General features: G+C 38.1%; 2 protein-coding genes across 4 annotated transcripts in view; one reads left to right on the top strand and one right to left on the bottom strand.

Moving 5' to 3' along the window:
• Positions 1 to 14166, bottom strand: part of wdfy4 (WDFY family member 4) — a 65367-nt gene that overhangs the window by 13510 nt on the left and 37691 nt on the right. For 2 of the 3 annotated variants that reach the window (XM_017723912.2, XM_037538539.1), the window contains exons 42-49: positions 13579 to 13770; positions 13396 to 13483; positions 11851 to 12023; positions 8240 to 8388; positions 7816 to 7936; positions 6380 to 6465; positions 6228 to 6290; positions 2514 to 2556 (exon numbers count right to left, since the gene is read on the bottom strand). In XM_017723912.2, coding sequence (XP_017579401.2) covers positions 2514 to 2556; positions 6228 to 6290; positions 6380 to 6465; positions 7816 to 7936; positions 8240 to 8388; positions 11851 to 12023; positions 13396 to 13483; positions 13579 to 13770 — 915 coding nt within the window. The remainder of the gene's footprint in view (positions 1 to 2513; positions 2557 to 6227; positions 6291 to 6379; positions 6466 to 7815; positions 7937 to 8239; positions 8389 to 11850; positions 12024 to 13395; positions 13484 to 13578; positions 13771 to 14166) is intronic. The other variant, XM_017723921.2, reaches the window with a different exon arrangement.
• lrrc18a (leucine rich repeat containing 18a) lies at positions 3454 to 6533 on the top strand. Its single transcript, XM_017723933.2, has 2 exons — positions 3454 to 3741; positions 4856 to 6533. The coding sequence occupies exon 2, from the start codon at positions 4860 to 4862 to the stop codon at positions 5616 to 5618; it is 759 nt and encodes a 252-aa protein (XP_017579422.1). The 5' UTR covers positions 3454 to 3741; positions 4856 to 4859; the 3' UTR covers positions 5619 to 6533.

Genomic DNA, 14166 nt, shown 5'->3' with positions numbered 1-14166 from the left:
ACAGTAATTAGTGAGACAAAGTCAGTAGGGGGTGCTATCCGCTTTGTTAGCTGGAATGTTAAGGGCTTAAATGGACCTGTTAAAAGAACCAGGATATTTACCCATCTTAAAGCATTGAGGGCAGAAGTTATTTTCTTGCAAGAAACGCACTTATGCAACATAGATCATATTAGACTTAAAAAAAAAAAAAAAACATGGACTGGCCAAATTTTTCATTCCAGTTTCAATGCAAGAAACCAGGGAACTGTTATTTTGTTTCATAAAAAAGTTACTGTTTTCAGCCCAAAACACTGGAAGATTTATTATAGTGGCTGGTTTTCTGTTCCATACTCCAGTACTCGTTATAAACATTTTAAGCCCCTAACTGGGACAATTTTGGATTCGCTTGTTATATACATCTCCCAAAGTCTCTGTAGTTACTAATGGGTTAAACTCAGAGTATTTTCCCCTTTTTAGGGCAACAAGACAAGGGAGCCCACTAAGTCCGAGCTTATTTTCATTAGCAATTGAGCCCTTATCGTTCTGGCTTAAAACAGCAACTAACCTTCAGGGTATTTGGAGAAGAGGTACAGAACATAGAGTAGCACTGTATGTGGATGACCTGCTGTTATTTATATCTGATCCGGCATCCTCTATACAACAAATTATGCAAATGTTGAAGCATTTTGATAGTTTCTCAGAGTATAAAATACATTTTTCAAAGAGTATATGTTTTCCCATAAGTAATAAAGACATCCTTCATCTCAGTGCTGAATTACCTTTTACAATATCAGTAACAGGGTTTAAATACCTAGGCATGAATATTACCAGATCATTTAAAGAACTTAATTCAAAGAACTTTGTACCGTTGTTGGATAGTCTGAAACAAGATCTTCAAAAGTGAGAAACCTTACATCTATCATTGACAGGTAGAATAAATTGTATTTAAATGTCAGTGCTACCCAGATTTATGTTTTTATTTCAGAGTCTCCCAGTACTTTCGAACAAGACTTTTTTCTGCACAATAGATAGTATTATACTGTCATTTGTGTAGGGTGGAAAAACCTCCAGGATACATAAGAGCTTATTACAATGGTTTGGCTCTTCCTACCTTTATGCAGTATTATTGGGCAGCTAATGTGAAGAAGGTAGTACTTTGGCATCAATCCCCACAGTTAAATTGGTGTAGTTGGGAAGCTGATACTTGTACTTCATCCATATACATGGATTCATACAACTTGCCCTGTTGTTAGATCCACTTTGAAGATATGGTCCCAATTTCGGCAGCATTTTGGCCTCACTCAATTTTCTAATCTTGGTCCTATTTGTAAAAATCATCTGTTTACTCCTGCTATTATGGACCGGATCTTTAACGATGGGCACAAAAATGGTATCAGTAAATTTGCGGATCTATACATTGATGGAGTCTTTGCTTCGTTTCTGATCTTTCTGATCTGATCTTTCAGTCAAGTTTCAATTACCACCTTCTACCACGTTTTATAGATACATTCAAATTCAGAATTTTATGCATAAACAATGCTCTTATTTTCCTTCTCTACCACCAAAAACTCCCCTGGAAGATATTCTTGAATTACGCATGATAAATAAAGGTATAATTTCAAGAATTTATAATGAAATCGCTCCCCTACACAATAGTGGTTTAGAGAAAATTCACACATCTTGGAACGAAGAGTTTGGTCTGACTATACCTGAAGAAATTTGGAAATCAGCTCTGAACATAATCAACAGATCTTCAAGGTTCAAGGTACTTCACAGGGTTCATTACTGCAAAGTGAAACTGGCAAAAATCCAGCATGGGGTAAATGAGCTGTGAGATCATTGCCATTTGGATGAAGCTGACCTAACGCATATGTTTTGGACTTGTCCTGCTTTATCAAGTTTTTGGTTGGCAATTACTAACTGTTTATCAGAAGTATTCAACCTAGAAATTGTGCCGAGTTTTGAGTTTTGGGCTGATTAACACAGACTCAAAAATTCTAAATAGGATTAAGGAGGCCTTGGCTTTTGCATCCCTTCTGGCAAGAAGGAGGATATTGATTAATTGGAAATCTCCATATCCACCAAAGATATCACAGTGGCTCTGCGATCTAATGATTTTACTTAAACTAGAAAAGATTACGTATTTATCTAAAAAGGCTTCTGTAAAATTCCATAGAACTTGGAATCCTCTGAATGCATATTTTGAGAAGCTGAAAAGTCTTCCCCCTAACTAGCATACACCCCCTCTTCTTCTATGTAAAGCATACTCTTTGGCTTAAATAACTATGATCTCAGTATCTGTATGTACAGTCATATACAGTGTTTTTTAATTTGTATTTATATTTTATTTTTGTGTATATATATATATATATATATATATATATATATATATATATATATATATATATATATATATATATATATATATATATAAATGACTGTAATAATATATTTGTGTAAACCCACAAGAAAAAAAAATATTAAAAAAAAAGAAACAGCCAGTGTGTTTCACAAAAGCTGCACACACACATTACCTGCCATTTAATAAGAGTTGTCTTCTCTGGTGTTGCTGTCCTTCTGTACCAAAGCAAACATAATCAACAGGTTAAATATACCAGACAAGTTAACAGAAGCATTTTAAATGCATGCAAAGCAGAGAATCACAATGTCACTTTGGAACAATCAAAAGAATTCTGAGCTTGGAATATTTGGAACTTGGTTTTGATTCGTTATGAGTGACCTAATATGAATCTTATTGTGGTTGCATGGCAACAGGGCCTAGAACAGTAAGGTGTACATGGCTCTGTGTTAAGGAGCTTTTAGCCCGGAGCACAGAGAGGAAACTCAGACAAGCATGCGGTTATGCTCTAGGAAAGGTAAGCTTTCACACGTTCAACTGAGTTCTAGCCTGAAGCAGCAAATGGTGCCATCTATGGGTTTTTACCAAAACACTCAATTGGTGAGAGTTCATGAAGAAATGCACTGGCATTAATGCTCAACAGTTTTGCAATAATGCACTCCTTCATAAAATGCAGAATAAAGCTTATACAAATTAGAGGCATCTGGACATTTTTACCTTATACATTTTCTTAGTGCCCTAAAATACAAGCTTCAGTGTATATGAAGACTGAGGATTCTTCACACACATGTATGCAAGTAAGCCATATCTACAGAATAATATGAGATAAGTAAGATAAGACGGCTATTATGGCTTTAACAATTTATACAAAAAAAGTATGTTTTGCACTACCTGTATAGGTTTAGGAGCTCCGCAAAAGCACAATCATAGTCTGATGAAAATGACATTTTACTCACCAGTTTAAATGCTTTGTTGGGAGTCTAATGTCAGTATATTTCAGAACCATACAAATGCAAATTGCCACAGTTCCTTTCTCTTTTTTTGTTTTGGGGGAGGTCCAGTCAAAGGACAATAAATGCTCTGCACCTCAGGCATGTGTTGCTTAGCAACAAAGTTAAAACAGGACAAAGCTTCTTTAGCCTTCCCTGACATGGCTGAGTGAAGAGGTCGTTTCAGTTTGTCTAAAGTTTGTCTAAAGAGTCTCCGCTTACTAACTGAGCTGGAAATATGAAGCCTATTTAAAACTCGGGACTAAAGTGAACTTCTCGAAGAATTCCTACTTTAAAACAGGGGTGAAAGAATCCTGGACAAGAATGGCTGTCTTACATTGATACGAACAAGGACCAACCTCACTGACCACACAGCAATACTGATCATTTATACACAACCGCCATAGGAAGCTGGTAAGTATAATGTCAATTATGACATGCTAAATGATATGATCTGCAATTCTGAATAACAACTAACTGCTTTTATGTTGAATGTAATGTAAACACAAGACAAGAAACTAGATGCTGTTTAATTTGCTCAATTTTAGCAATCAGTCAGATCTTTGGCTAGAATGAGCCATTTATTCTATTTATAGACCAAAATGTCAAGAAAAACATCATTTGTCAGCATTTCAGTAGTTCTGAAGGTATACTTCATGGTATATTTTGGAGCATTTCTTAACCCCCTGCAGCTAGCTTACCACAAATAATGTGCTTTAAAATGCTGTAAAGAGAACTATTATCTATTACATTCCATACATCACAAAACTATGTATTCATATAAATGAAACAAGATGTTCAGTTTGGGTGAATTCTCAAATCTTTTAAAAGAACACACAATGCTATTGGTCAGTCAACTCTCTATAATTGCACGTTTGAAGGATTCACACACAAAAGTCTAATAGAAACAAGCTAAACCATATTAGCCTTGTATCTATATGCACTTGAATATGATTAATGAGTCGCGAAAGGGCCCGAAGGGCTTACAATGCAGCCACTCTTCTTTTTTAATAGGGAGGTGTGAGGTGGGCAGGTTTTAAATCACTTCCCCGAGTGTCATTTATCAAAGCACTGATTTGACTCCATCCGCACAATCGCACAGCCTGTGAAAGTGCTCTGGATCAATCAGCTGTAACGCAAGCAGCTCCACACCCTCACCAGCAACAGTCATTTGTTTTTCCTGGAATTTACATTCATTGCTCTTGTCCTCATTGTTATCTGATATTAGCCTCAATTAGAGCGCAGTATGATCTTAAGAGATCCCTTTAGGGTGAGATGGGTGAGTGAGTTGGAGTGTAAACATCACACCCCCCTCATTCCCCAAAAGACCTCACATTTTCCCTAAAGTGCCTCAGGGCCTACACGATAGCACCACTCCTATGTAAATAACCGAATTGTTGTCATTAAGTTGTGCATGTTTAGTTAAAGATATTAGATCCAGAGATAATAATTACACAGATCAAGTTAAGACTCAATCAGGTTGACACTAGTGCGAAAAAGGCTTAACCATTAATTTGTGTTCTCACAGCACCATGGTAAAGGGGAAGAAGGGTGGACCAAAGAGCAAAAAGATCACCCTTAAAATGGCCAGGAATGCCCTCAGGATGACTCCTGAAGGAAAACGGCGGCTAGATCTGAGCAACATGGGAATCGATTCTTTCCCCAAATGCCTTTTGAAACTGACTGATGTGGAGGAGCTGGACCTGAGCCGCAATCAGTTGAAGAAGATACCAGAGTTTATTGGTCAGCTCACTGGCGTCCGCTGGCTGGACCTCCACAGCAACTACATTGAACAGCTGCCGAGGAGCATCGGACAGCTGGACGCCCTGTGTCACCTCAACTTGTGCAACAACAGTCTAGGCTCTGCTGGCTTACCTGCTGACATAGGCAACCTGACGAGCCTGCAAACACTCAACCTGGGTATGAACAGGCTGACCACTCTCCCTCAGACCATGGCCACTCTGACCAACCTGAGAGAGCTAGGCCTATTCGATAACCTGCTCACTGCTATTCCCGAATGCATCAGAGTGCTGCCCAACCTAAGGAAAATCAACACCACACGCAATCCCATAGCCTACACTCAGGGAGACACCAAAGATGCCAAAGCAAGTGAGGGAATATATTTGATCAGGGAAGTGGATCTGTGTAAGCTCTGCCTGGAGAAATGTAAGGAGGAGAGGCAGAGATTGAAACGGAAAAGGCTTTCTGATCAGTCTCAGAGGAGGAGTAATTTCTCAGGGCTGATCACGCCAAACTCAGTGGCACAGAGCAATCAGGAGCTGTGGCGATAAACTCCCACCTCACTTGCTGCTCAAAAAGGGGGCTGACCAACCTGATGAAGACAGCATTATCATTCAAATGGATTTTTAAATACAGAAAGTATATTAAGATGCAGTGCTTTAACTATAAACATCTGTATTATTTTTCATGCAATAAAAATGCAAAAAACAAGCTGACTAGCTTTAAAATAAATAAATAAAATACAAACACTATTCTGTACTCAATCTGTACTGTTAACTAAACACCAGTACTTGTGCTACTCTTGCTACAATTGCACTTGTTGAAAAATAATCTTGTTTGGTTTTAAATGTAACAAATTTACACATATCACAGCACAGCGGCAAAGATCAAGTATATTAGTAGCTCGTTGTCTTGCAAAGTAAAATTGGAGGAAGTTTTGATGCTGCAGGAATCAGTTACTGATCCGTTTCAGCGTGTTAAATAAGTATTACTGTCACTCAATTATAACGCTGTAATTCAAATATTAGACAATGCATAAATGTGGTTCTCCTCAAAGTCTGTGTTTGGCTGTCAGTTTGCAGTAACTGCAGGGTCTCTGAGGAGACAGCTTGGGAAAAGATGATGGAGCTTTGAAACCACGGAAGCCCAGGGACACTTACCTGACATTATGCACAGCCTCTGTCACCCCTCTTCCCTTTAATGAAGGCACTACAGAGCACAACCTAGAAAGAGAAAAGAGAAAGATCAATCTGGCTCTGCCCTGTCTAATCAAACATACTCATCGATCAGCACTCGAATTCCTTGTTTTTACCGCTTAAAAGCCCCGACGTGGTCTTTGTTCGTGAACACCAGGAACACGGAAGACCCATTCTTCATGAAGATCTCAACGGCATTCTCCTACGTAAAACAGAGAAAAGGCAAATGCTAATCTAATACAACTCAACAGCTCTGTGTAGGATCAGTGCTCATGAAAACAAGTGTAAAATATATATGTATAATAAATGTATAAATATATATAAAATTATAAATTCATAAATGAGATGGTACTGATGCCATCTGAGACTCATTATCATTATTGTGCTGATACCAGCAGAAAATGCAGGATCAAATAATGGAAGATAAAAAAAGTCACAGGAAATCTTGTCTTGCAACATTATCTGTGTTGAATTTCACAGGTTGTAGCATAACTTCATGTAAAGCAAAATAAAACAGGTCACATGATAACAGTAGCCTGCATGCAAAATGTAGCCTAATGTATAAAGAATGAGTAGCCGGATAAGTATTCCAGTAAGGGGAAGCAAGTATTCACACACTTTCATATTCATACTTTTTTGCTATTTAATATACTATTTAATATATTTTTGCATAGATCCACTTCAAATTTACACACATACATTATTTTGACATTGTACTTCTATATTTGAACAGAAAGGAATGACTTAATAAGCATAAACAAAGATATCAACTAAACTGAAAAGTATTCATCATTAACATTAGCTGCAAACTTTAGTAGTTGCAAAGCAGGTAATTGCCTATGGGAAAAAGTCATTCACCTTTTACAGCACTGTGATACAAGTTTGCCCACACCTCTAGGCAAACTGTCTTTAATTCCCCATAATCCATACATTTTCAATAGGATTAGAGATGGTTCAGATCACCATATCATGATGCTTCATACTTTACTATGGATGTGGTGTCCTTGGGATCATATGTAGAACCTTTCTTTTTGCAAACACGACTGAGCTAAATTATAGCTAAAGAGTTCTATTTTTGCTTCCTCTGACCAGAATGCACAGTTTCAGAAGGTTCTGATTTGTCTAAACTTTTGTCTGCAAACTGATGTGCATCTCTGTTCTTTTTTTAGCAAAGTTTTGTTGGGGTATAGGAACAGAGATATCTGTGGTGCAGTTTATTGCTTATTGTTCCCAGTGAAACTGCTGTTTTGCACAAATTTGCTTTAGAGTTAAACTATATTAAACAAGTAGTGTTGTATCAATCATGCTGTTGGCTAGGTATTTCTTCCTGTAGAGTGTTTGAGCAGTTTGAGCATGGGTACTTTTAGACAGACACCTAAAATAAAGCACTTCATTTATGGCTCATTTTAAAGATTTGTAGTTTTTAAAGAAAGAATAGGTATTCAATAGGTATCAACTGGGGCTGATCAGGTTCAGTATTGTGCTAGAGGACAACACAAAATGGAAGTTTGACATGGGAAATCTGTTTTACTATTGCAGCATAAAGCCTCACCTCGAGAAGGAAACGCATGAAATGAGCATCCTTAATGTCCTCATATGACCAGCGTCTACAGCCTTGGCTTACTGAGCTCTGTTCCTTCTTCAGCATGCCACAAATAAACAAGTCTCTCACACTGGAACACACCGGGGGAGACAACCGTAAGCATGAAATTCTTTCAACATGGTAGTTAATAACAGATTAGAACTTTTAATACTACAACTATATAGCTATTTAACATTTTAACACAGTTAGTACCAATTCAGCTTATTACAAAGTCAATTTAATATACATTTCAATCAGTAGGCTAAGGGCTAGGAAAGTTACACTCAATTAAGAAGAAATGAATGTTGATCACTAAAACGAATAAAATAGCAGTCAGAGCAAAAATGAAAGGAAGCAGAGCTGAGAGGGACCAGGAAAATGACAGCAGCTTTACCTGGTTGGGTGGTGGTTCCTACAGCAGATATCTCCACTGGAGGTGAGGGTGAAGCCTTCACACACATACAAATCTTCCTTTCCGAACAACAGCACTCCCTCTGTCAGCATAAGGCCACTGACTATAGCCACACACTGCTTAGCCTTGACCTGGAGCACAACAAACAGTTCTCAGTCATTCAGAAGTATGCTCAAAAAGTGCCAAAATGGGTTCTTTGGAGGAATGCTATAGAAGAATCACTTCTGGTTCTCTAAAGAACCCTGCAATGGATTGTTCCTTAAAAAAACGAAATGTAAAATGAGAAGTCTAAAGAACTTTTTTTTTTAAGTTTCAAGAAGCTTCACATAAGTTACAAGTTCTCCTAGAACCATTAACCCAGGTTAGCTGGGTTTCAGCATAAACATGTGCTAGTGGTGAAACATTTCAGACAAACAGTTCAACTAGTAACAAACAAAACAGTTTAAAATCAGGCTTATTATTCAATTATTAACCTCATCATACTTAATAACTACTACGAAACTAATATATGTTATGCATACTTAAAAAAAGACATCTTTTCACAGGCAAAAATGACAGCTCATTCTGTAAAATAACAGGAATTAATCCTGTGATCAAATAACAGCAATAAAATATAAATGCAAAAAACGTATTTGCTGTTATTTAACAGATTTCAGTCATTTGTAGTTTTGTTTGCTACATTATTTACAAAGCTTATAATACTTTTATGTGTAGATCACTTGCTCAATACATCACAAACGATCAGTATTTCAAAACAATTAAATAGCGTTACTTATTATCACACAATTAGATTTACAGATGTCAGCTAATCCATTAAAACAAGTGTGCTTATGTCAAATATTTTTGGATAAGTGTTGTGAATGTGCATATACAGTCAAAAATTAGGACACCCTATGAAATCCTGTGTATTTTTTTAACATATTTGGTTTACAAGTTACAAGTTTAATTTTCATGGGAGGTGTGCAAGCAGGAAACCTTTGCTCTCTAAGAAAAACATTAAGGCCCGACTGAAGTTTGCCAGAGAGAACGCAGACAAAGACCATGACTTCTGGAATAATGTTCTTTGGACTTTTGAATTCTTTTGACACCAGAACAGAAGACATGTTTGGCGTAAACTAAATACAGCATTCCAAGAAAAGAACCTCATACCAACTATGAAGCATGGAGGTGGAAGTGTCATGGTTTGGGGATGCTTTGCTGCAGCAGGACCTGGCCAGCTTACCATCATAGCATCTACCATGAATTCTACTGTGTATCAGAGGGTGCTTGAGGAACATGTGAAACCATCTGTAAAAATTAAAGCTGCAGCGGAACTGGACCCTGCAACATGACAATGACCCAAAACATACCAGTAAATCCACCAAGGACTGGCTGAAAACTAAGAAGTGGACAGTCCTGGAATGGCTAAGTCAAAGTCCGGATCTTAATCCCATTGAGATGCTGTGGAGTGACTTAAAACGGGCTGTACATGCAAGAAACCCCTCAAACATCTCCCAGCTGAAAGAATTCTGCGTTGAGGAGTGGGGCAATTCCTACACTCTCATTGGATAAATCACATGGCATCACATTCAGAAACGCTTTTATTTTGCAGTGATTTCCATGTCATTATATATAGACATTTAGCTATTCACTTAAAACAGATGGCTGACAATTCACAATAATACATACTTATTTTAACTGTTTAATTTATTGTCACTATCCAGTGATGTAAGAATCAATGCAATGAAAACAACAGCTCCCAATTACAGTAGCATTCATCCTCCCAAATATCTTAAGTGCCAACGCCAGGGGTGCCCCAATTTATAAACAAACAATACACAAATTAAGAAAGTAGGCAAGCTTCAAGTCAGGTTTATAAAAAATGTATTTCATTGCATTATACACTACATATGTTTAGGTTACTAAATTACTTCAACAATCCAAATTTAAAAGGAAAATAATCACTGAATAACTTATATTTATACTATAAAATTTGCTTGTTCTCTTATTGGGTGAGGGGGTGGTTTAGGGCCAAATCAAACATCCTCGCAGGCCAATTTCTGTCTGCAGGCCTCACTTTGGGCAGCCCTGCATGAAGAGTTCACCTGATCACCAAGAGATTTTGAGTTTGAAACCTGGATACCATCTGTGGCCATGAGTACAAATGAGCCCTAGCTAGTGGGTAGAAACTGACCATGACTAAAGTGGAAGAAGAAAAAAAAAAGATAAATGTTAAGGTTTTTCACTGTGATTACATCTACAGAAATAAGTATTATTTAACAGTTTTCTACTGGCAATCTGAATGCCAGACTTCTACTGTATGTTTTTCTATGGGATTTGTTTAAAAAGAGCTTTTATAAGTGGAAATGAAGTGTGGACTCACATATGGGCCCTTGCTGTTTAAAAGGGGTTAAGGGCTATTTGGATCTTGGAAAGGCATGAGAACATCAGATGAATGAATAATGCTAATGTGAATACCTTTATGTTAAGCCAGTGGTTTAACTGATGGGTACATAGCCTGCAGCACATGTTTCTAACCCCTTACTCTAGAACTAGAACGTCAAAGAGGTACAGCCCTCTCTCTGATTGATCACTGTTACCACTTCATTATCTAAACAACATGGTAGTGAAACAAAGCAACAGAACCAAGAGCATGGATGACTGGCCTGTTTGTGAAAGAGGCCGAAGCACCTCAGGCAGTGTCCTAACAAAACCCTGCAATTATGCACAGCTAATTTTATTGTCTCCCTTCATTTCACACCACGCGTCTGCACCTGGCCCCGGCCCCGGCTCCACAGCTCCGGGCCCTTGGGACCCGCTTCTCCAAAACATATGGGGCCCTGCTGCACCGGCAGCCGCTCCACAATTAATACAAATCAAATCAGAGGCTCCTCTCCATGCCAGCACCCCCTCACCATGAAGAGGGCCCCACTGTTTATTACTAGAATTAATCAATGACATACACACAATAGCAAAACACTAATTGATTAAAGCCTTGTTTCAGTGTGTGGTACACCTGGTAGGCCTTCAGTCTCAGGTCAGAACTGATTCAGTTTTCAAGCACCTTCTAATACTTGATTCTGCAAAGCCAGGGTGACTCAGCAAGCTTATTTTAAAATTCATTTTAATTATGTAAGCATGCCATAAAGAGGTCTAACACAAAAAAGTCACAGAAACATCAGCTAACATCCTATAATTTCTGTTATAAGCATACATGGGTTTCTTTCTATACACACTAAGACTAAACGTCAACTTTTCTCTGATCATGTTTGGAGAAGGAGTCGTTAACTGTGCATGTGGATTAATAAGCATGGAGAGAACCATTCATCAGACAAACAGCACAGCGGGACTTGCCACCTTTAAAATGAATACACGACAGCTGACATCACCCCCTACCGCTACTTATTAATACTTCTGTCAAGAGCTCACTACCCAGTTTATCCCAAAGAGGCCTGTTGGATCACGCACCAAGCCTTCTCCCTTCCATAATGATACTACATGCATATGCTGCAGTGGACAGCCAGACAATAGAGCTCTACATGCCACTAATTATGGGATGGGTTAGAATTGAAGTCAAACTGAGGTCACCATTGGCCCCTGTTGGCTGCTCTCACCTCCTCACTGGGAACCAGCTGCTGTAGTACGAGCTTGGTCTCTGTGCACTGCTCAGAGAAATCCTCTGCAGGAGTCGAAGCCTCTGTCAGAGAGGGGAAAAAGGTCAGCCGCTCACAGTCTGATCCAGACTCGTCTTCAGCCTCCGGGCCTCGCTCACAAAGAATCCTCATCTCTGACACACATATATGACTGTTTTTAATATCTTGGCAGCATGCAGGGTCATACATATGTCCCATACATATTATTTACAGTACTGTGTAGATCAGAGACCGCTCTTCATTCATTTAATTTCCAGTAAAAACTAAATACATTAAACTCAGTAGAAGTTCTTCATTTTTTAGGAGATATTTCGGAGGAGATTATATATACACAATAATCCACTTGCATAAGGACGAAACAAGTTTCCAAATCTGGAATTCAAAACATTGTTTAAAAGACATGGAAGAAAATGGAACTCACACTAACAATGCAAGACTCGATAGAACTCACTAACAACAATGCAAGACTCGATAGATCACAAAACCGTCACCATCAGATAAGCAGTATTTAAAGCATTAATCTTTAAGGGCTAGGAGAAAACCAAGCTCCACTCTTGCTTCAGATCTGAAGGTATTTCTTTTCATCGTTCTACTGACAAAAGGAAGAAGACAAATTCAACACTATGGATCTTACAGGGTGTGTAGGTGTCAAGAAGCTGTCAAAGAGAAATATACAAAAAGATTCAAATTTACAAATAAAACAAAGCTGATGTTCTGAGAAAAAAGGACTGGCCACCCTAGAGTCTAGACCTCAACATCACTTAATGTGCTTGGAATTAACTGTACCATGACAAGCAGAAAATTCAACCAATGTATAAGACTGAAGTATGGAGACATGGTACAACGTCCCTGCAGAAGGACACAGAGCAAGTCTCCTGAATAGAACGGAAGCTGTAAAAACAGCAAATATGTGGACAAAATTTGTAAAATTTTCTGTAAATATATACTTTCAGCTTTTTTTGTGACTCTTCACTGCTTATCTGATGGGGACTGTTTTGTTGCTCTACCAGGTCTTGTATGGTGGTTAGGACTGCCTCCTCAGAAATAATCTAGAGAAAAATGAATACCTTGTACTTTATGAGCATTTTGACTAGACATTACATAAATTAAGGTTAGCCTCTGACTGGTTAGCCACTGTACTGTATGTTGTTGTTTTAACAAAACCTCTTCTCTCAGAAATGAAAACTTTCTAGGAGAAGACAAAAAACACAACTTCAATGTAGGTTAACATAACAATAGTCAATTCCTAGTATTTTTGGCCAATTTAATAATTTATTCTGTACGAAAATGTTCACACAATGTAAAAAGGATAAAATAATGATATTAAATAGCATAAAAAGGGACAAAAAATTGAAGCAAGAGGTTATTCATATGCGAGCAACGATACATAACTACATACATTTTGGTGCTCCTGACATTGTAGGTTAGACCTGTATTTCTCTATAGCTCTCTGCTATATATTCACTATGGTTTGTTTTTCAAAGTATACTGACAAAATTACTGTACCTGATTCAGCACTGGGCAGTTCTGCCATACCTCTGTTTTCCTCTACAGGGCCACTTTTCATATACTGTCCTGACGTCAGGGATGGTAACTGTAGCAGGAAGATCATGTTGTACATCATGTCACATGATATAAGCACAATTAACAGTAGACCAACAATTGCTTCTTTCTGTGATGATAGGTGACCTTTTTTGAGCGCCGCAGAGCCTTCCTGCGGATGCGGGGTCTTGTTCTGTTTGGCCCCTCAGCTGCATCCTGAACCCAGCCTTGGTTGATGAAGACCCCCGGACCAGGGCCAAAAAGCCCCCTCTCACGAAGCAAATCTTCTTCTATCCTCAGCCACTGAGCAGCCATTCCCTCATTCTCACACTGAAGCATCTGCACAGCACAGCACACCACAGCACTTCCTATTGAACTATTCCAAGTGAGCAGCAATGCAATTTTAACTCATTGTCCCCAGACATCAATCAATATTTATAATACAGAATATTACTATGCAAGAGAACAGTTTTAGGCCTGCATAATATATCGCTTGTTAATAGTTGGACCAACTTCAGATGAAGAGATTCCTGAGGAGATTCTGTAGCATTCTGTATGGATTTCTGTATGTATTTGACATTATTTTTGACTGAAATGATTTACAATTGTTGGATCATTTGAAAGTCAATTTATTAAAAAATAATACAGGCAATCTTTAACCCCTTCAAATTCAGGATTCACTAATGTATGTTTAATACACTGTATATTATATTGCAATAGCATTCTGTATATATG

Source organism: Pygocentrus nattereri, chromosome 5 (assembly GCF_015220715.1).
Source record: "Pygocentrus nattereri isolate fPygNat1 chromosome 5, fPygNat1.pri, whole genome shotgun sequence".
NCBI lineage: Eukaryota > Metazoa > Chordata > Actinopteri > Characiformes > Serrasalmidae > Pygocentrus > Pygocentrus nattereri.
This window is presented reverse-complemented; position numbering and strand designations above follow the sequence as displayed.

Coding starts and splice junctions, on each gene's coding strand:
- lrrc18a (XM_017723933.2), top strand. CDS start 4,860: ATGGTAAAGGGGAAGAAGGGTGGACCAAAGAGCAAAAAGATCACCCTT.